This window comes from Pipra filicauda, unplaced genomic scaffold, assembly GCF_003945595.2.
Source record: "Pipra filicauda isolate LSUMZ 115617 unplaced genomic scaffold, ASM394559v2 scaffold240_size1633699_pilon, whole genome shotgun sequence".
Classification (NCBI taxonomy): Eukaryota; Metazoa; Chordata; class Aves; order Passeriformes; family Pipridae; genus Pipra; species Pipra filicauda.
This window is the reverse complement of record NW_024104355.1, coordinates 770,696-791,920: the sequence shown is the minus strand read 5'-3', so window position 1 is coordinate 791,920 and position 21,225 is coordinate 770,696. Positions and strand designations below refer to the sequence as shown.

General features: G+C 41.6%; 1 protein-coding gene across 1 annotated transcript in view; it reads left to right on the top strand.

Moving 5' to 3' along the window:
* GAREM1 (GRB2 associated regulator of MAPK1 subtype 1) overlaps positions 1-20,390 on the top strand; it is a 101,033-nt gene extending 80,643 nt beyond the window's left edge. The window contains exons 4-6 of the mRNA XM_027750068.2: positions 5,016-6,194; positions 11,260-11,426; positions 14,837-20,390. Of these exons, the coding sequence (XP_027605869.1) occupies positions 5,016-6,194; positions 11,260-11,426; positions 14,837-15,749 (2,259 nt within the window). The 3' untranslated portion in view covers positions 15,750-20,390. The remainder of the gene's footprint in view (positions 1-5,015; positions 6,195-11,259; positions 11,427-14,836) is intronic.
* The last annotated feature ends 835 nt before the right edge of the window (positions 20,391-21,225 follow it).

Genomic DNA, 21,225 nt, shown 5'->3' with positions numbered 1-21,225 from the left:
TGAACGGCTTGAGTGAGAGAGAAGCAGAGAAAGCAGACCTGCTGCTGTGTGCCTGTGTTGATGTACCTGTGAGAAGGTTTCTGCTCTGAAAGGAGCCTGGGTGGTGAGCACCATTGCCTCACAGTGGCTCTCTGAGGTGGCTTTCCTTACATCCCATATGAAAAGATGCTTCATGCTAGAGCTCTGCACTATTACCTGCCACATTTTGGGTCATTTTTAGAACGGTTTGATTTATTTGAGACATCTTTAAAGACCACTGAAGCCATCTTCCAGTATAGCAATCAGGTCAAAGTCCCTCTTAGCCCAGAGGGAAATACATGTATGCTAACATGAAGAGTTGTACTTGCTGATTCTGTCTTGGGTGACAGACATTTAAAAAAGAAAAATGGGATACTGTCTCACTGAATTTAGTCAACTTCCTTGAAAAAGTTCGCTCATTCTTTCTGCTAACAGCTCTTCTGAAGACTCTGTTTTACATTTTAAAAATCTTTTTCCATTTTGTGACTTCTAAAAAAAAATTATACTTAGTATATATTATGTATTAAAGATACATGTAGTGCTATGATTTGTTAGTTGGCTATAATAGTAAACCTTATGCTGTAGCTATGAATCAGAGACCTCACAGTTACAAAGAGCTCTACCAAAAAAAATCCTATTTGTGTTTCTAATGTGAATGCAACGCTCACATTACTCTAATAAAACCTAGCAGGTATAACAAGCAATATGAAGTCACAAAAAATTTTTACAAGGTGTTCATATGTGTCCAAGTGATTAAAGACTTCTACTTCAAACTTTAACAAATTAGAACAATTGGAGTCCAAGACAGGATATTGACTCAGGTGTTATCAAGTCTATTATTCTGAGTTAACCTTTCCTTAAGCAAAAGAAACAGTATACTTCCTAAATAATCATTCTCACTTTCCTAATGCCTGTCTTCTGCAGGCATATAGTTGGCTTCTAAAATTGCATGAGTCTAAAAATTTAAAACATTATAGTGACTTAACCCACTGCTGTTTTGCAGTGTGTTTGATAAGATGTCTGTAAGCCTGTAACCTTTCTGGTCAGCGTCCTAGCATCAAAAGTGAATGGTTAATATGGATCCACATCTGGTGGTAGGGAGGGGGAGGGCAAGTACAGCAGGGACTAAGTTCTGATTCTGGGGGGTCCTGTGCATTAGGAATTGTCCAGTTTGAATATCTACTAGGGATTTCTAGATGGTTTTGGAGTATAGTGTGGCAAGCACTGCCTCTTTCACAAAGCTGGGAGGACTGATTATTCTCGACTATTACTAGGCAGTGAAAACTGGGAGGGAAGGGCAAAAGAGGGGGGCAGGTGAAGTAAAACTTCAGGAGTCATTCTTGCAATGAATGAACCATTATTGTTTCATATGCATAAAGCCCTCCTGGGTATGTGATGCAGCAGAATTAAGGCTTCTCCGGTGCTTTCTGCCTTCTGTAGTGTTACCTGTTTCCCAGAATTATAATGAGATTTTAACAGTTTGCCACAAAAATATGTGATTATTTCTGCATCAGTCTGTGATCTAGACCACCTTAACTCTGCCACTCTGCATTTCTGTCTTCTCTGTCGTATACCAGTGATATGCTGTGTCACATGCAGGGGCTGGGAATTGCCTCTAGCAGGTCCAAGTGTATAAAATAGCATAGGGCTCTGCTACACCCTGCCAGCAATTGCTTAGCAGGAAGCAGAGGGTTTCCAAGGAATGCTCTCAGCGGGGCTGTGGAGGAGCATAGGGGGTGCTTGAAGATGCAAACCCTGCTGGGTCAGTGCTGGAAGCTTAGAGAGTAGAAAGAGATGGGTTTGCTGTGGTGTTACCTGTTCTGCCTTCTAGGAATAATTTATGATATGCACTTTCATGTTGCCTTTAAGTATACTATTTGGCATAGAACCATAGAATCATTTAGGTCAGAAAAGACCTTTGAGATTATCAAGTGACCATTAACCCAGCCCTGCTAAGTTCCACCAGTAAACTATATCCCTAAGCTCCACGTCTACAAATCTTATAAATTCTTCAAGGAATAGTGACTCAACCACTTCCCTGGACAGCCTGTTCCAATGAATGACAACCCTTTCAGTAAAGAAATTTTTCCTGGTATCCAATCTAAACCTTGTCTGGTACAACTTGAGGCCATTTCCTCTTGTCCCATCGGTTCTGAGGAACTGCTGTGCCTGACTCGTTCCTGGGCTTATGGAGGCCCTGTAAAGTTCACCAAAGGCAGTGTAAAGCCCAGCTAAAGTCCATGGCTCTTTGTTGATGTTTTTGTAAGTTTTATGGCTGTTGATAAAGTGAAATGTTTGAGTGAACAAGACAGAGAAAATTTGATTTTCATATGTCATTGCTACAAGGACAAAGCTTGTCAAAGATCATTTAGCTATGTAATCTGAGAAGCAAAAGCTTAGAGGTATCTGTGCATTGCTGTGTGCATTAAGAGATATATATATTATATGTATGGTATATCTCTGTTACTAATATTCTGGAACATGTATTTACCTACCATGTATGCTTTATAATGTTGATTAGTATGTGGTAATGAATGAATTAACCTAACACAAAAGGAGAGGTGTTAATTTTCTTGACTTTCAGAACCTAAATTTTAAAGTATACTTAGCCTGCTGAGATGTATCAGCATTTCTAACATCACCACAACCAGAGTTTAGTGGATAAAGTTGTGTGGTCTTAGACTTTTCATTTCACTTTTTTGGGGTTTTATTACAGTTTTGGATAGCAACTGATACCTTATATTTTTGTTTAGAAGGAAGAGTGCAGAACAGTATTTTTCTCAGAATGTCAAACTAGAACCATGGCATCATCTTTATTTTGTTCCAGCACAGTAAAATTCAGCCTTATTCAACCATTTTTATCCTGCAACTGTATTTTTTAAAAATAAAGAAATTTTTAAAAATAAAGAAAACTTTTTAAAAATAAAGAAGTCTGAAAAACAGACTTCTTTAATTCAGAATAATTTTATCTTTAAACATACCTGTTGAGTCTAAAAGTCCATTTGCTATTTGGCTGGTTGAAATGGATGCCAGTAATAAGTAGCTGCTTTGCGATACCTTCATTGTGAAGCTTGGCCATTCAGTTACCTCTGTGGTTTCACATCTGACCCACCATTTCCTTCTGCAGTGGCTTGTTTGTTTGTGAATCCCCAGGGAATCGCAAGTCGACCAAGCAGGAGCTCCCATGGTTGTAGGTTGTGACACCTTCCTCGCTCCAGATGGTGTCCCACAAGAAGTGAGAAAAAGCTGTAATCGTACTGTATTGAGTGAAAACGTCTGACAGTGTAGCTGGCATTGTCAAAGCAGACATTTGTGTGAACTTGTCGATGCTACAAACCAATATCCTTAGAGAACGTGCCCTCTCAGAAAGAGAACAGGGGATCTCACAGTGCATGCACAGAGCCCTGTGCGTGCTCAGCCCTTATCAGCCCTGCCAAAGGCAGGGCTACACAGCTGCAGCTCAAATACAGCCTTCTGTGGAGGGTTTTGAGGGGAAACAAGCAATGAGCATCACACTGGCGTTATCAGCAAAAAAAAAACTCAAGTGCTTTTCTTTCGTGTTGTGGTGTTTCAAAATGCTGTCAGGCCAGTGGCGCAAACTGTGAATGAGTATTACGTACTATAAATCCTAGTAGTTTCCTGGATTAGACCAATTACTATTTGTTTAGATAATTCAGGGCTTGAATGACTTCCGTTCCGGAAATCCCAAGCCTGAAGTGCTAAGGCAGCACACCTCTCCTGAGCTGCCTGCAATTGTTCTGAGAGGCTTGTGGAAGATAATCACAGTTCTACAAATACTCTCACAAGAGGAAACATTATTCACATTGCTTGTCACTTATTAACGTACTGGAATTACAGCTTTGATTTCATGCAATGGCTATTGAGTGATGAAACCAGAGTTTGAAGCCTGAACTTTGAACTTCACACAGGTCCGTGCAGTCTTTAGGACTGGCAGAGGTGAGGAAAGGATATACAATTTTAGGATATGTTTTCATTTGAAATTTTTTTAGTATGTTCAGTATTCTCAAATATAATGGTCTATAACAGACAAGTAGTTTTTATCTGATGCACCTTCCTTTATGAGTAGGTTGCTGCTGCCACAGAAGAATTGGGTGGGTTCTGTTAGGTCCTTGAAAAGGGCTTTTCATGTTAAACCAGTCAAATATGAAGCAGAGCAATCTTGTCTATAAAGAGTTATTTCAGTCTTAAGGAAATAACTTCAGGAACAAATGAGCCTTGGACATCTGTTTTGTCTTTTTTTTTTTTCCCCTGGTGCAATTTCCATACTAGACCAGCTCACACATGGCTGTGCATATGTTGTTTAATCTCTTAAATTGCAATTATGATCAAAAAATGAGGAAGGAAGTCTATGACTAGGAGAGCAAAGCAAAGGGGGAGTTAGGCATATGGGATAGACCAATATTCTTGACTTCTCCTTCAGGGAATAGATGTCATCTGTCATTCCCTCTAGCCTGGAGAAGATTATAACAAAAGGATATGCTTCATCTGTAATGATGAGATCACCTTTTCTTCTCCTCAGGGAGCTGAAGATGGTAAAAGAAGTTTGTTTCCTTCAAGAGCCTGGCAAATAAGTTCTAACAAACAACAAAAACAAGGGTGCAGGGAAAAGATACCCAAGGGAATCCAGACATGGTCTGTCATAACTGTATGACACAAGTGGCTATTTGAATTGCTGGGATATGTGGATTTGTCCTTTCTTTAAAAAGTGGTTGTGTTTGTTCTCATGCCTTCTTTGGCAGTTTCAAGTGGCTATTTCCTCTCAAGTAAGATGCAGGAACGTGCAGAACAATAAAAAAAGGTTATCTAGCTGAGCTTCGGGTTAAACACCTTGCACTTGACCAGTCAGCTGTTCAAATAGAGTTACTTTCATTTCTCCCCAGTGCATAGTCTTGTAAGTTCAGTCTCAGTAGATTTGATATGATTTGGAGTATTGTCTTCAGTGGGGGAAAACCAAATTTTTTGTTATTATTTTGCAGGTGGCTTCAGGTGAATGCAATGAAGACACTGAAGTTTACAACATTACCCTTAGTACTGGGGATGAGCTTACTTTAATGGGGCAAGCAGAAATCCTTTATGCAAAGTCTTCTAAGGAGAAGTCACGACTTAACACCATCTTCAAAAAAATTGGAAAACTTAATTCAATTAGTAAGCTAGGCAGAGGCAAAATGCCCTGCCTCATCTGCATGAACCACAGGACCAATGAGAGCATCAGTCTCCCTTTCCAGTGTAAGGGCAAGTTTAGCACCCGCAGCCCACTGGAGGTGCAGATGCAAGAAGGTGAGCACACAATTCGCAATATAGTGGAAAAGACCAGGCTGCCCGTTAATGTGACTGTGCCTAGTCCTACACCAAGGAACCCTTATGACCTGCATTTTATCCGCGAAGGGCACAGGTACAAGTTTGTCAACATTCAAACCAAGACTGTAGTGGTTTGTTGTGTGCTTCGTGGAAACAAAATTATTCCCATGCATTTTCCTTTGCACTTGACACTTCCGAAGTTTATTCTACCTGACAGTTTGGTGAAGGGGGAGCTGTGGCACGAGTCCCTCATCCAGCACTGGTTTAACATATGCCAGGAACAGTTTGACATAGATGAGTATTCCCGTGCCGTGCGAGATGTGAAAACTGACTGGAATGAAGACTGCAAGAGCCCGAAGAAGAGCCGATGCACAGGGCACAGCCACGTGCCAAACTCCCTCAGCTACGCGCGGGATGAGCTCACACAGTCCTTCCACCGGCTTTCAGTGTGTGTCTATGGAAACAACTTGCATGGGAATAGTGAGGTGAATCTCCATGGCTGCAGGGACTTGTGTAATGAGTGGGCCCTGTTCTCTCATGATGCTCTTCAGTACCAGGAGTCTGGTGACAGTGGCAGCGATTACCTTTTCCCTGAAGTTAGCGAAGAATCAATGTTTCTGCCTACAAAACCAGAACTTCCTTACGAAGAGCTCTGGTTGGACCAAGGGTCTGGAAAGGGTTGTGACCAGCCTCTCTCTTGCTCACTAAGTGAGAAGAACAAATGTGACAACTACAGAGGGTCTTTCCGATCAAAGTGTGGTACTGCATCTCTTCCTGTGCCTGCAACTGTCGGAGCAACCACAAAGTCTTCAGATGTTTCCCTACCTCCACCTCCAGTGCCTCCCAAATCAGAAGCAGTAAGTCAGGATTATTTATGTTAGTTTGTTTCTTTTTTGAGATGGTGAAGAGTTTGCTTGGAGATATTTTTAGGGAAGACTTGGTAAAGGGGGGAAGGGCACATACGGGGCAAGAATATAGTGAGACATGTGCAACTTCAGTGAGCTTCCTACATGTGTAAGTTATGTCTTAAAAATTACCAGAGTATATTTAACATTACTGATCTAGTAGCTTAGCCTGATACTTTCAGGTGATATTTATTGAGTTTTTTTCCTCACACAAACAAGGTCTAAGAATTGCTGAGTCACTTCCTTCTCTTGCTTTCCACATCATCTCTCCATGTGGTCTCCATGTTTTCTCATGTTTTCTGTGGCCAAAGTGTGTGGTCATGACTCCACTCAGAACTGCCTCAGATGACCTTAGTGCGTGCATCTTCGATTAACAGGCTCTGATAATGAGGACAGCTAGAATTTTTATGGATTTGAAGTGTTTGTTAATGAGAGCTTGTCTTCTCTGAGTCTGTGTCAGATTTTGAAGACTGTTAAGCGTCATTCTTCTCAAGGGAACTTTATCAAACCAGACCTGAACAATTTGCTCTATACTGCTTATTGAAAGAAAATGTGTTTAAATAGGAACTCTGCAGAATTGATAAACGAGCCTTCTAGAGGACTCAGTCTTAAACAGAGCATGTTTCCTGGCCTAGAGTTTCTAATGAAAACTCATGGGAGAAATCGCTTCTCCAAACCTGAAATGTCATGGAGTCTTAAGAGGTGGAAGTACGAATATATTTTAACAGGAGCTTATGTGGACTGGCTGCAGAATCCACCCCTCACATGGTATCTTGACTTAGTCCTAAAAATTAGGGGTTTTTTTTAAAAAGGAAAGAAAAAAATGCTCCCCCAGGAAAGGGTGTCTAAGAGTCTTTAGCAAAATGTAAATTATATATACTTATATAACATGAATCCTGCCAGATATCATTATTTCACAAATTTGTTATGCAGGGTTTTTTCTGGAATTAAAAAAAATATAATTCTACTTGCAAACCCTATGGTAATTTAAAGACCATGGCTGTACAGTAAACTAAGACTAATTTGAGACCAAACCGCAGCAAACCGTGGTGATCTCATACCTTTCTGGCCTTTACATCGTGAGTCAGGTGACAATCTGGTTGAAAACTAAGTTGTATTTGTTCATGCTGGGTTAGCCTGCAGCAAATTGCCATCAGGATTCCTCTTGGCCAGGCTCTGCATCTGCTGGAGAGGTGCAGCAAGGAGAGGGGGGGAGGTCACCATGAAGGCATGAAACACCCAACTGCAACCCTTGCAGTGTGCCACCAAAACTTCCCTGAAAAGCAGATGCAACCGCTTCAGCAGCCAGGAAAGTCAAGACATTGTGTCTTCTTAGCAAAAAGTGTTTACGTGCAGTGTGTAAGTGCAGGGAACCCAAGAGCACTTCCTTGCTTCTGAGGTCAGGTATGCACTGACACTTTGTCCAGACTCTTGGACAAGTTCCCAGCAGCACCATATTGGGATGAGACTCCCTGGCAGCCTACACTGATGTTAACTGGTGTGGGGCTGGTCCCACCCTCCTCCTTCTCTTTTCCCAGCCACATGGTCCTGGCTTCTCTTTTGTGGTGGCTCTGGCACTCCTGTGTTTGGGCAGGCAGCCAGGTCTGGATCTGGAAAATGATTAGTTTCCTGCTAATTTCTGTGAGCTGAACTGCTTCAGCACAGGGTCAAAGGAGTGCTGGAGCCAGCACTGGGGAGTGGGTGGTGGGGGAGGAAGGCAGCCCTTCTGACATGGGGGTGACTGCCTGGATCACCCTGAGGAATGAGTGTCTTGTGTCATGCCTGAGACGTGAACAGTGGGGTGCTAGGAGAGCTGTGAAGCACCTGCACAGCATTTTTGTGGACCCTCATATCTGGGGAATCCTCATGGCATAGTGACTCCCTTTTGGAGGCAGCAGGGTGACATTTGGGATAGATGTGTATGTTGCCTTTTAAAGTTATTTTGGAAAGTGTGCAATTTTGCCATGTGGATCTTACATTACTGAGGTAACGTGTGAATGCTGTCAGCAATTTTAGTATTGCTTTCTAGCCATAGTGGAGAAATAATTTCTGCTAAAGATATTAAGTTGCATTTAGAGGTGGGCAGGGGGTGTAACCCCATTAAAAATAAAACAAAATTAAACCCCTACATTTCCATAGAGCATAATAATTTAGGCTCGCTTTTATGGCTTCCCGGAACACCTTTAGAATGACTATCAGTGACCTACTGAATTCACCCGTGGGCTAGGGCCAAGGAGATGTTTGCATGGTTTCCATGTAGGTATTTATAGAGTAAGTAGATCTTAGGAGTTGCTGATGAACATGTGGTTTAGTCATCACTGCCTCTAGAATGATATTCCATAGTGTTTCTGTGTAAAGGTTGGCTGGCAATTGTATTTTTGCATGCACTAAATTTAAAATGTGTGTCCAGGAGCTGTTTGCAGGAGAGAAAAGGACATCTGGGTATTTCAGAAGCTGTTGTGATTTTCTTCTCTCCAGCAGGATGAAGCATTCTGATATTTCATGTGTATTTTCTAAATACCTTCCAGAAAATCCAAGTAAGGTGAAAGCAGAAGGTAGGAGAGGGGGAAATGACCTCTGAATTAAGGCCCGTAAAATAGTAATTGCTTCAGTCCCCAAACACTAATTTGCATAAAATCAGAGGCTGTTTTCCTGCTTGACATAAAGCACGTCCCCAGTGGAGTGTGCCGGAAGTTCAGGTTCCTGGGGGCAAGGAGCACTGGACTGCTCTGTGTTGCGCTTGCGGTCATGCCAGTGACAGGATGGGTTTTATCCTGCCAGCCTCTGGAGTGGTCACTGAGACAAGTACCTGTGATGCCCAGATTCAGGAGTGACACCCCAGGGCCCAGGGAGTGCAGGCAGGGCTTGGGCTGACAGCAAAGAAAAGGAGCAGAGATCTTAAAATCAACATAGAACCTCATGCCATCAGAAAGGGATCACCATTCCCAGGTCACAGGAAGGAGGGTTGAAGCATGGAAAAGCTCAGACTCAGTGTTGAGTAGAAGTCTCAGGTTGTGCAGTGCAAATGTGTTTTATCTGTATCTGACAGCTGTATGGCATCCAGTGCTTCTGGGACAAGGAGTATTTCCTACTAAGAGCAGCAGCCATTGAGGTGATGGTCATGTTGCACCGTGGCTGTTCCACTCATCTCCCACATTTATTTCATTGCTGTTCTCTTGGACCTAGAGAGGATAACTCTTCTCCTAAACTTTCCCTTGCTCTTATCAGTTTCACCTGCGAAATCTCTCCTTTTTATTCCCCTGCTGGGTTTCCTGGGGTTTTTCACAGGCAGCTGCAATTGTGGTCTTGTGACAGGGACCAGCTGGGACTGCAAACCAGTATTATTTATGGCCTTGTTCTCATCTGCAGTCTAGGTCAGCAGGGGAGTTTGGCATAGTTTGTTATGCCAGCACCTTTGAATGCCAGCAGTCTTCCCAGGAAAGAATCCCTTTAACCCTTTGACCATCTGCTGTGCTCGAAGAGCTCCTGTGAATGGTCTCTCTAGTCCCATGGATATATATTCAATAGCATGCAGTATTAACTTTGCCTAGTTTGACTTGGGGGGGAAAGAAAGTCCTCAGGCATCCTTGTGGCACAGCACTAAAATGGTTGAAGAGTTTTATGTTCGAATTCAATAACAAACATGAATAAAATTGATTCTTCTTTTTTTCTCTTTTCCTTGAAAGAGCAAATAAGAACCCTTAGAACAAGATTTATTTCAGTGTTTTATGCTGTTGGGCATTTCCTGTAATTTTGACTTGTTTTGAATTAGGGAAAAAATGTACTACAGTGTCCTAGTCCCCAATTTTCCATTTCACAAAAGTACTAAAAGGGTTGTCGCATTTTGAAAGCACTGAAATTGATTGCAAAAGGTTCCACATTTATTTTGTTGTTAAATAAATTAAATCACTTTAATTGCTAATTATGTGTTGCAGAACTGCTAAGATAACTTTTAGTTCTGCAGCGTTGTAAAATGTAAAAATAAACTGTAAGTTTCAACCACAGAAATAATTTCCCTTTTCTGATGCATCTAAGACTTTTTTAGACAAGGAGAACATAGAGGTCTCTTCATGCCCAGGGGCAGGTGAGTCATCAAAAATCCTACCTGGCAGCCTAATTCCCAGTAGCCCTGCTCACCTCTAGCCCTACTAAATAAAGTTGCTCTCTGAAATATGTCCTGATGAGATTAAGTTCTTAATTCCATAATTTTTTCTGTGGGGATGGATCTTGACATTTCGCTCCTACCTAGGCAGACCAAACTAAATGTCAGTAAGCAGTGCTACACTTGTGTGTTTTAAGCTGTAAGGTTGCCTGGCTGCACAAAGCAAATGTGTTGGTTGGGGGCATTATTTGAACAGACTCTTCTGCCCACACTTTTCCACTTCTACATTTTGTACAATCTTATCTTGGACTGCTTTGACAGCCACAGAAGGACTGAAGCTTCAAGTTTGAATCCCAGCAGCTGCTACATGTAATATACATGTACTATTCCTGAAGGGGGGAGGCTGGGAATTGTCCTAGAGCTGGGTAGCTGAGTATCACTGGTGAAGTCAGGAAACATTGAAATCTGCTGAGGTCTTTTCATTACATAAGCTTGGTTTATTACATTTTAGTAAATAATACTAATGAAGTTTTGGCCTAATGAATTGCTCCTTACAAAATGTATAATATCAGGAACTGTCTGTCTGATTTGCTATATTACTGGAATGTTCTTTTACATTGTTTCATAGTTGGTACTTTTTAAATGAGTGGATATCAAACTACTGAAATGCACCCTAAAAAAGATTGGTAGTAGCTCTGCTAGTGGCAAAGTGTTCTTTTGGACTTCTTTGACGGGTACATACTGTTGCAATTATAGATACTTTTTCATTTTTCTCTTCTCCCTTTTTTAATTATTTCCTTTCAAAGAGCAAGGCAGAACCACATGTGTTTCGTCTGATTGAGACTGCTGCCTGTTGACTGCTGACTGTTACCCAGATTGTCTTGCTGTTTACTTACAGGTTCTTCTTTTGTACAGGTAAAAGAGGAATGCAGACTCCTGAATGCTCCCCCGGTCCCACCACGGAGTTCAAAGCCGTCCTCCACCAGTCCTTCCATCCCTCCCCGTACAGTCAAACCTGCACGACAGCAGACCCGCTCTCCCAGCCCTACTCTGTCCTACTACTCTTCAGGACTGCACAACATGTATGTGTTAGATCTGTGAGAGCACTGTACTAGCACTTTTTGAGGAAGTTAAATTTAGCAGTAGTCTTTTTGAAGGCACTCATTGCTAAGGCACGGTACCGTGTCAGACTCGCTGACTTGTAAAATGGGCTAACCTGTCAAGTTATTTTTAAAAATTCAAAGGGAAACAAAGCTCCAGCAGAAACTATGTTTTACTAGGTAGGACATAGCAATTTATATTAAATACCTGCACATATTGGTATAGATAATATCACTCTTAAGTGACACAGGCTGTCTAAATGGAAAATCCTGCATTGTTCTGTATGGTTCTTGAAAGGCTTGAGTCTTGAAATCAGACCATCTCGAAACTAGTGTTTTGGGTGTGATTTCAGCACTACATGCATGCAGTGCAGCCAGCTCTGATAAGCAGGGACACAAAAAGAGTGTGGTAATCCAGAAATGTGTTGTGCCAACTATATGTGAACCTACAGGGTGGGTGTGATGTAGGACAGAGAGGCCAGCAGACACCAGACACCACTGAATGCAAAGTGAGGTGTACCAGAAGGGGGCCAGATGACTTCCAGATCAAACACACTTCAGCACAAACCTAACCCACAAACTGGAAAATCCGCTCAGGCTAGTTGAAAGTTGACAGTAAATTCTGAATTATGTGGCTGCATAACTTTTCCAACAATGCAGTGTTCGTCCTTTGACTTTAGAAAATGTATGCAACTTCTGAAGCCTCACCTCCTTTTTGCCTTGGATGTCTTGTTGCTGTTATTTTTGGTACCACTTCAGTGACAAAATCATCTGAAAAACCACTGAAATCATTTCAGCCTGGATGCAGTTGGTATAATATCTTGTGCTGGAATTAGCTTTCTAAGCCATACTGCACATTTGCAGCTTAGTGTTGTGTATCTGGCAATGATCACTCTAGATCAAGGCTGCCTGCTTATTTTTATGAAAGCCTATTGGGTAGTTCTGTCAAGGTCTAGTCCACAGGAGGCTCAGTATAAGACCTCCCAGCATTTGGGGCCCACCAAATGCTGCTTACTCACTTTGTAGCTAAGAATTCATCTGCCTTCCAAGAAACCAGGAAAACAGAAGTGAAGTTTCTCAGGAAGACAGGAGGTTGTAGTGAGGTGGGAGTCAGTCTCTTCCCCCACGTAAGAAGCAGGAGGACAAGAGGAAACAGCCTCAAGTTGCTCCAGGGGAGGTTTATATTCCATATTAGGAAAAATTTCTTCACAGAAAGGTCTGTCAAGCATTAGAATAGGCTGGCTAAGAAAGTGTTGGAGTCACCATCCCTGGAGGTATTTAAAAGACATGCAGATGTGGCACCTCGGGACATGGTTTAGTGGTGGAGTTGGCAGTATTGGGTTAATGGTTGGACTCAGTGATCTTAGAGGTCCTTTCTAACCTAACCAATTCTGTGATTCAGTGATTTGCCTTGAACTTCATAGTATTTGCATGGAATCCATCTCCAGATTGGGTCCAGACTAGATGTCTTCATTTTGGTAAAATGGACCTGGTGCTGCAGAGGAAGCTACTAGAAAGTTAGCAGTGTGTGGAGTAACCAGATTACTGGTGAAGTTCTTTGCCATTTATATCAATGGTCTTATTTTCTGGATTGTGAAAGGTTGCAGCCAATATTTTAAACACAAATAAAGAACAGCATGATTTGTCCTTATCTGTCTATAAAAATGCTTCATATCTGGCTTCAGCTATATTTGGGGTTTCTCTTAAATCCTTTGGCAGTGAGTCCCAGAGAATTAATTTTGGTGACGGACTAATAAGGAAGCACTTTGAAAATGTTATTTTGTCAGTTTTCGGTAATTCTGTTAATCTTTTAAGTCATTACATGTTGCCAGTTCTAATGTTGAATTAGAGAACAGAAACAGCATCAGTTGATTTAATTTGTCTATACAGTTAGTTGCTGACACCACCTCACTGACTGATTCCTCTGAGTTGGGCAGCCTGATGGCTTGGTTTGTGAAAAATGATTTCCACTGTGTATGTTACACCATTTGGTCTTTAAGCAGCCAGAAATGATCAGTTGATGGTGTATCCTTGTTGAGGGGAGAAAAAAACCACATCTCTGCTATTGTAAATGTGCAGCTGCTTTACCTGGCAGACTTGTATTAGTGACATAACAGGAAAAAAGCTTGAAAGGCATGGAGTGGAGACGGAGGGATGGTTAGATAGAGGGAAACTGCATCTGTTGGGGCTGATATTTTCCAGTGATATAGATTAGAGCTGCTTTTACACATCTGCACTTTGTGTTTGACCTGGGCAAGTCCAGGTTGCCTTCCTCTCTTGACTCACTGTAAGCACACAGGGAAGTAATTTTGTGTCAATTCATTCAAAACTATGCTGGTTTTTTGAAAGCTGCTACAGTTCTCAAGCAGTTTTCACTGAGCTGTCATGGCATGACTATTGAGTTTCTTTCTTGAGTAGTTGGTTTTCAGGAGACAGAGGTGAGTAATTAAAACATTTTTTTTTCAACTGTTGGTTTCCATCTGTTGTGTTGAATAAGGATTTATAAGTCTACTAATTTTTTTCCAGTGTTCTCACTTAGTTGGCCAAAATTCCAAAGATCACACAGTCTCTCAGACTTTCTTTTAGAAAGTGGCATAAAAACAGCAAACATTTGCTTTCGAGAACAAGTTGTGTGCTTTTGTTGGCATCTCTGTCTCATGGAAACACCTGGATATAAACCATCAGTTCCCTCAGACAAGCTGAGCTTAGTTCACCACCTGGAAGTAGGTCAGGGTAACTTTCTTTAGGTGCCTTTGAAGAGCATATATTTCTTGTCAAAGCTTTTTAAAGATATGGACACACAAACAAGTTACTGTGGGGTAAGCTTAAAGCCTGATACTTCGACACATACAGCTAAGTCTGCCTACCCTTCCAGGTAAAACTCTGCCTTTGGTAGTAAGCATTAACTTACTCTGTGTCTGTGCACTGGTGCACATGGTCTAGTACAATGGTGACCTGCTCTGATATGAGCTTTTGCATACCATGACACATCTGTGGTATAAAAATAAAAAATACTGGATTAGAATGTCTTCTAGTATAGGTGAAGCTGTTTCTTATCCATGGTGATATCCCTCAGGAATTCAACAGTGGAAAACTGAGTATTTGTGAGATGACACAGAGCTGAATTGAGACATCTACTTTTTAACAAGCTTGAAAAACCAAGACATGAGGCTTTTGGGTATATCAGCATCTTGTCAGGCTTGTAGAAGGGGTAAAAGAACTATCGATGCATTAATTCAAATGTGTTAATTCAAATATGAAAAGCTCTGCCAAAGGAAAGAAAATTCTTTCCTTGTGACAGTCATCCTCTGACTCTGTCAGATGATTTATGAGTTTATTCAAATGCCGCATTTTTTCATACTAACAACATCCTTTCTGCTTTGTTCCTTAAGTAATGTCACAGAGAGCGACCACACCAACCCAACTGAGAGCACACCTGTTTCCTGCTACCCTTGTAACATGATGAAAACTGAATCCAAAGAACCTGAGAGCATGATGCCTTTGGGAAGCCCCTCAGCTGAAGCTCTGCCTTCGAGGTTATCTTGGCCAAACCATTTTTCAGGAACTGCTGAAGCCCTGAATAGGAGTGATTTCCTGCTCGATCCAAGCAGGAGCTACAGTTACCCCAGACAGAAGACTCCAGGTACGCCAAAGAGAAACTGTCCAGCACCTTTGACTTTTGATTTCGATGGGTGTGAGCTGCCAGCAGGGTACTCCCCACTGACTCCAGCAGAGTTCACAAACACCATCTCTAGCTGTCCAAAGTCAGCAAGTTACTCTCTAGACTGCACTGATGAGAAGACTCTGGGAGTCAGCAACACAAAACAGAGCCACTCGTGCCCTGCCTTACCTCCTCGGGCACCGAAGTCAAGTGAAGATAAAACAGTTACAGACATGTGTCCCTTACCACTGAAAATAGATGGTGCCGAGGAGGAGTCAAAAACTGGCTCTCCAGACCTCTTGGAAGATCAGTATCTGGTTAAAAAGGGCATGCAGGATGCGTTCTCTGTGTCTTATCCCTTCTCATCTCCACTCCACCTCCAGTTGGCACCAAGATCTTGTGGGGATGGCTCTCCCTGGCAGCCACCCACGGACCTTTCTGGACTCTCGATAGAGGAAGTGTCTAAATCGTTGAGGTTCATTGGTCTGTCTGAAGATGTCATATCATTTTTTGTTACAGAGAAGATTGATGGCAATTTACTGGTTCAGCTTACAGAAGAAATCCTATCAGAAGACTTCAAGCTAAGCAAATTGCAGGTTAAGAAAATACTACAGTTCATTAATGGCTGGCGGCCCAAGATGTGATGCTGACTAGTTATTAGTGAAACTGTACGAGGTGTGCTCAATACACTTCAGCTAATACATCACTTCCTGTTTTTTGCACTAAAAATTCTTTCTGTAAATAGTAGTAGACAAATTCTTACTATGCAGATAAACATTTTTGAGTGGTGAATGGATTTTTTTTCCTATGTCAATAATAAAGGTAGAGAATCTGCAGAGGTGTGCCTTGTGCATCCCTCAACATTCAACAGCTGCTAAAAACTGGACACTAAGGGAACTTTTACTCCATAGTCTGTTAAGACTTAGTCGTATTTATTACTGAACAATTTGATGCTGAAAGACACACACCAATCCAGTTTACAGTTTTGTGTTAACTGCAAAAAAAATGTATTTCTTACAGGATTATTTCTGTTCAAATAATATTTGGCAACATGCTGTGACTTTTCTTCCGTTTCTGTTAACAAAAAGCATGTTCAGATATACAAAAACATTGATTTTGACACTACATTTGAAAATGTTAAGAACTGCTGTGAAGTGCCACTAATACACTATTCTTGCAGCATTATTTTTATTAACAACATCTTCCTGACTATCTGTAACATGGATGCATTTTCCATGTTACTTTGAGCAAAAAGAGTTAAATGTTTTTAAAACAAGAGTCAGCTCGTTGCCCAGAGGGGAGGGAGAAGGGGGATTTTCTACTGAGCCACTCTGCCCTGGCCAATTAAAAGTTTATGACCTGTAGATTTCAAAAGTTGCTTTTGTAGTCGGATGACTGGAGTAAATAGCATGACTTCTGGTCATGCAGCTTTCTCATGGGAAAGGCAGTTCAGTGCACAGATCTTTTCTCAGCAGATCGTGCTTGCAGCAGTAGCCTGCTAGCAGAGCCCTCGCTGTGGTGAAAGGTAGCAACCCCCTATGTTTCCTCTGCTGCTGTTACTGTCATGTGAAAACTCACTCAGTCTGCTGTCCTATTGCTGAGGTCGGATCTGTGTGGGAAGGTGATAGTGCTCCTGTAGCATGCCTTTGAACTAAAGCATTAGTGAGGTGGGAGGAGGGATCAGAAACACAGCATGGCTGGAGAATGGTCTAAGTGAAGTTTTGGGCCATGCCACGGGAAATGCTTGTCATGTTGTCAGTTCACCTGTCTGGTTTGCAGTGGGTGTCAAATGGGAGGGACTGTAGTATCAAAGGATGGGCTAATTCAGTTGCCCAGCTGCAAAAACTCACTGCAGTAGATGTCACATGGAAGTAGCAGTTTAAAGGGAGCACAGAGATGGTAAGGGGCATTAGTCTACCCCTGGAAATCTCTCAAATTTAACTGCTCAGAACGCTAGAAGTAGGATTAGGTTTTGACAGTCCTTTGCAGATTTCTTGTAGTTGGCAGAGCTCTCTGAAATATGTCTAAATAACCTCGTGATCGCCTACCTTTGTAGACTGGATTCAAGGAACTGTGGAGGTCCTCAGGAAACAATCTGTGGTGTCCCTTCTCAACAAGTGTGCGTGTCCAGGATCCTCAGGTGGTCAGAGCCAGGGATGCTAGAGCAACTTCACCTTTACTTGCTGCTGAGCAGAGCCCTGGCCAGGGGGATACCATCACCTGCCTTTCTTTTTGATGTACAAGAAAAAGAAAAAAGATCTTTCCATTGTAGGGCACATAGTGCCAGCACCAAGAGAAAATACAGAGCAGGAACAAAAATAGGAGACTAATTTTCCCTGTTTTCTCAACCACGGTGACTCATTAAAAAGAATTTATTTGCAAATAGCGTTTTCTGTAGTTGAGACAAATTTCATGTCGTATCTCCATGCCAAAGCCAAGATGCATTATTTGTCTTGCAATAATGCAAACCACCAGTTCCCAACCAGGGAGCAAAGCCTGATTGTTGTGGGTACTAGAAAGCCAACAAATATCCCAATAGAAAAACCTCAGGAGTTCATAATCCTACTCTTTTTTGTAATGTATTGACTTTTAGCAACAGATCGATAGCTTTCTCTGGATGCTTTTGAATTAGCATCCTAAAATATTCTAGCTGCAAGTAATACTAAATCCAGTTAAATACTGTTCAGATATATATGATTGTTGGTAGACACATGGAAGTTGAAATCAATTGCCTTTTTATCCTCACTGTGTCAAATGAGTGTTCAAATTTAAAAGGGCCAAATCTTAAATGTCAGGTACTTTTCTTGTTTTGCTTGGCTTGTTAACTCCAGGTAAAAAACCCTAAAATATCTCAAAGAGAAAAAAAAAAGAGATTGTAGTCTTGGTAATATTAACATTAAATACTGCAAACACCCCCCAGGATAGTAACATCCCTGAGAAAATAGTGTTGTTTGACTATGGATGGACACCTATTCTGTTATCTTTGCTTACCTGCTTGGAGTGGTTATTCTTGCAAACAGCCTGGTGGAATTTGCATTCATGACTATGCTGCATTAACATTGTATATGCATAGACCAAAATGCAACTGGCCACTGAAAGGCCCAGAAATGTGCATTGGTTGCAGAAGCAGAGGCTGTGTGCAGAAGTACAGCTAGAACCTCTAACTGCAAACTTGCTACAGATGTCCTTCCATTTGTCTTGTTCTGGCTTGGCATTGCTTACTTATTTTTATGCATCATATGTTAGCATTTAAACTTTTCTTTTGCCCTTAGCCACTCATCACCTTAATTTTTCAAGCCCTTTTGGGGGATTTAACTGTTCCTAACCTTTGTGTTCTGTGAATTGTATGACTGCAGTGTCAATGTACCTGCTGTGATGCCCAGGCTGGACTGAAGTATCTGCTCTGGTGAAATCAGTAGAGTGATGAGCAAACTGGGCAGCTGGAGTGTGGTGGCTTGGCCTTTTGATCCTGCATTATGGAAAGGGGTACCTTTTGATAGGAAGCCAGGCTATGGCAACTCCCAAGCACAGCTCAGAGGTCAGCTAATGCGGAAAAGCAGTCTGGTTTTGGAGGATAATGGAGTTCAACCATGTTGATGGGAGTTCTGTTGTTTGTCCTTGGGGCCTGACAGAAAGTCTGGCCCATTTTGTCTGCTAACAGAGATGTAGCCATTGAGTTCAGACAACACACGTGTGCCAGAGTGGGCCTAAAATCTCATAGTTTTTTGAGGCAGTCTACTAAAATAGACCAGTCCTAACCTTGGATTTCTCTCCTCAGATTAAATAAATATAAGGTCTTTGGTGCTTATTTGGTTATCAGTGTCTGAGCTGTATGTTATCCTTGGGGTTTTTGTATGTCTGGGGTTTTGGTAGCAAAAAATCTGGCATGTCATTCTGTATGGAGCTGTCTCTTCCTTGCACCAGGGAACACGTCCTTTCTATGCAACAATCATGTGGAGGCACAAGAACTGATGCTGCCTTCAGCGGTGAAAGCTCGATTCTAGCATGGAGGCTTTTCTGGAGGTGGACACAGAATTGGGCAGGGGAGGGATGAAGAGGAAAACTTGAGGGGAAATACTGGTTTCCTTTAAATACTCATTGTGCCTAGGATTAAGAATCTTTGTATTGCTGCCTGCCTGGCTAACCAAAGCTGTATTGAAAGCAACTCAAAGTGCATATTTGCGTTCTTATTCTTGCTGTATTGTAAAAATCGCCTACAGCTAGAAACTTAGACAGAAAACATTTGGTCCATCCAAATTTAGAAGGTCAATGTATTTTGAAGTGTTCTTTGCAGCTAGAAGCAAGGGTTTGAAGTAGCTGTGTATTACACAAGGGTTTTTCTAATACAACAGTTTTACTTGCCACTTTAATGGACTTCACAACAACAGCTTCAAGGGAAACAGCATAAACAGTGAAGCTGTCTCAAAAGGCACTGTGTTTCAAACCTGTCTATAAATAATTGAAGTGTTTTCTCCTATGTTTTCATCTTGAACCAACTCCCTGATTGTCCTCCCGGTAAATAAATTGTGCTGGCACCAGCTACTTGTGTGCTGCCCAGCGTGGTGCCTCCCTGCAACACAGGTCAGCAAAGTCCTGCCTGCCGGCCAGGCGAGGGGTACACCATGCTACTTAAAAGCCAAACACCAGCCCTGTGTGAGAGGACTAGGGCTTAGCCCAGCTCTCCTGGCTCCTCTTTTTCTCTCTCTGAAGTTGCAAGGTTCCCTTATACAAGCCAGAAGGTACAGATGAAATCTTAATCAGCATGAGGGGATCATCCTTTTTATTCGCTGTATTAGGGATGGCAGGGCAATGGGGAAATGCAGGCCCCTTGTTGAGACCTAGCAATAAATGACTCTTCGTTTTGTTATATTTTAAACTCCCAATAGTCCAGGAGTTGTTCAGACTTTACCATTTTTGTGCATAACAACCAAATTTTCAGTGTGAAAATCTGCAGAGTGATTCTCTTGACTTGGACAATCTTCTGAATTATATTAAAAATATGTTAGTTCTTAGCTCTTTAGATTCACTTTGGATATGTCAAAAAAGTAACACTTTGGGAAAAAAAAAGAGAAAACCCCAAAACTTCGGCTTAGTACATTTCCGTTATAAAACGAAGCATGGTTTTTGTGGAATTCTGTGCTGTTTTGGGCTTTTGTGTAAAAGGCTGAAGGCAAATTATTATTTAAACCAGGTGCAAATAAACATCCCTGTAATGTATATGAACAAATTTAAACCGCGTATTGTAAGTATATAAACTGTATATTAAAGACACTATTTTCATGATATTTTGAATGTGTACGGAATTTCTTGTACTAAGTTGGTTGGGTTGCATGAATTATATAAAAGGGTTGGTTTTCACTTAGTAATTTCACTGACTTATCCTCTTGCTTATCTCAATATAATTTGGAAATAAGCACTTCTTAGACAGTGAATTCACGAAGTAAGATTGGGATAATTGAGAGGAGCAGTCAGGCTTTTCCATTTAACCTCTCCAGACACATTACTTTTCCCTGTCTTGTAATTTCACTTGCTTCCCTTCAGCAAGAGTATTGAGCTGTGTTTCCCTGAAGAATTTGTTGCCAGACAGCTTGCCTGTCTCTAGCAGATGTTCACCTAAAACATTATTTTCCCAAGCCCTATTATCTCTGTTTTGGAGAAAAGTATTCAATTATAATCTGGATATGCTTTTAAGTGCAGGACCATGCACAAATATTCCTGCTTTGCAGAAAGTCTCTGAGGCATTTTATTGGGTAGGGAGAAAATTGGAGGTAAAAACAACATTGTGCCGTAGGTTACAGGTTGCCTGTTCCCACTTCCTTCGATACTGGAAAAAGAGGGAAATGTCAGCTCTACAACCATGCACATGTATGCAGATAAGTTGCTGTTATGCCAAATTCTCTTGGGCTGAAGCTTTGTTTTCTGATACTAGGTCAAAGGAAAGTTTACTACAGCACAACAGTAGTTGTGGAGGGTTTTATGGAAGGACTCATTAATATATGTTTATGAGACATAAAGCAGGGCAGAATCTGACATAGCTGTTGCTGTTAGATTTGAAACAGATGGGGTTTACTTGCCTCCAACCCTCACATCCAGGACAGGGAAGAAGCATATCTGGAAGCA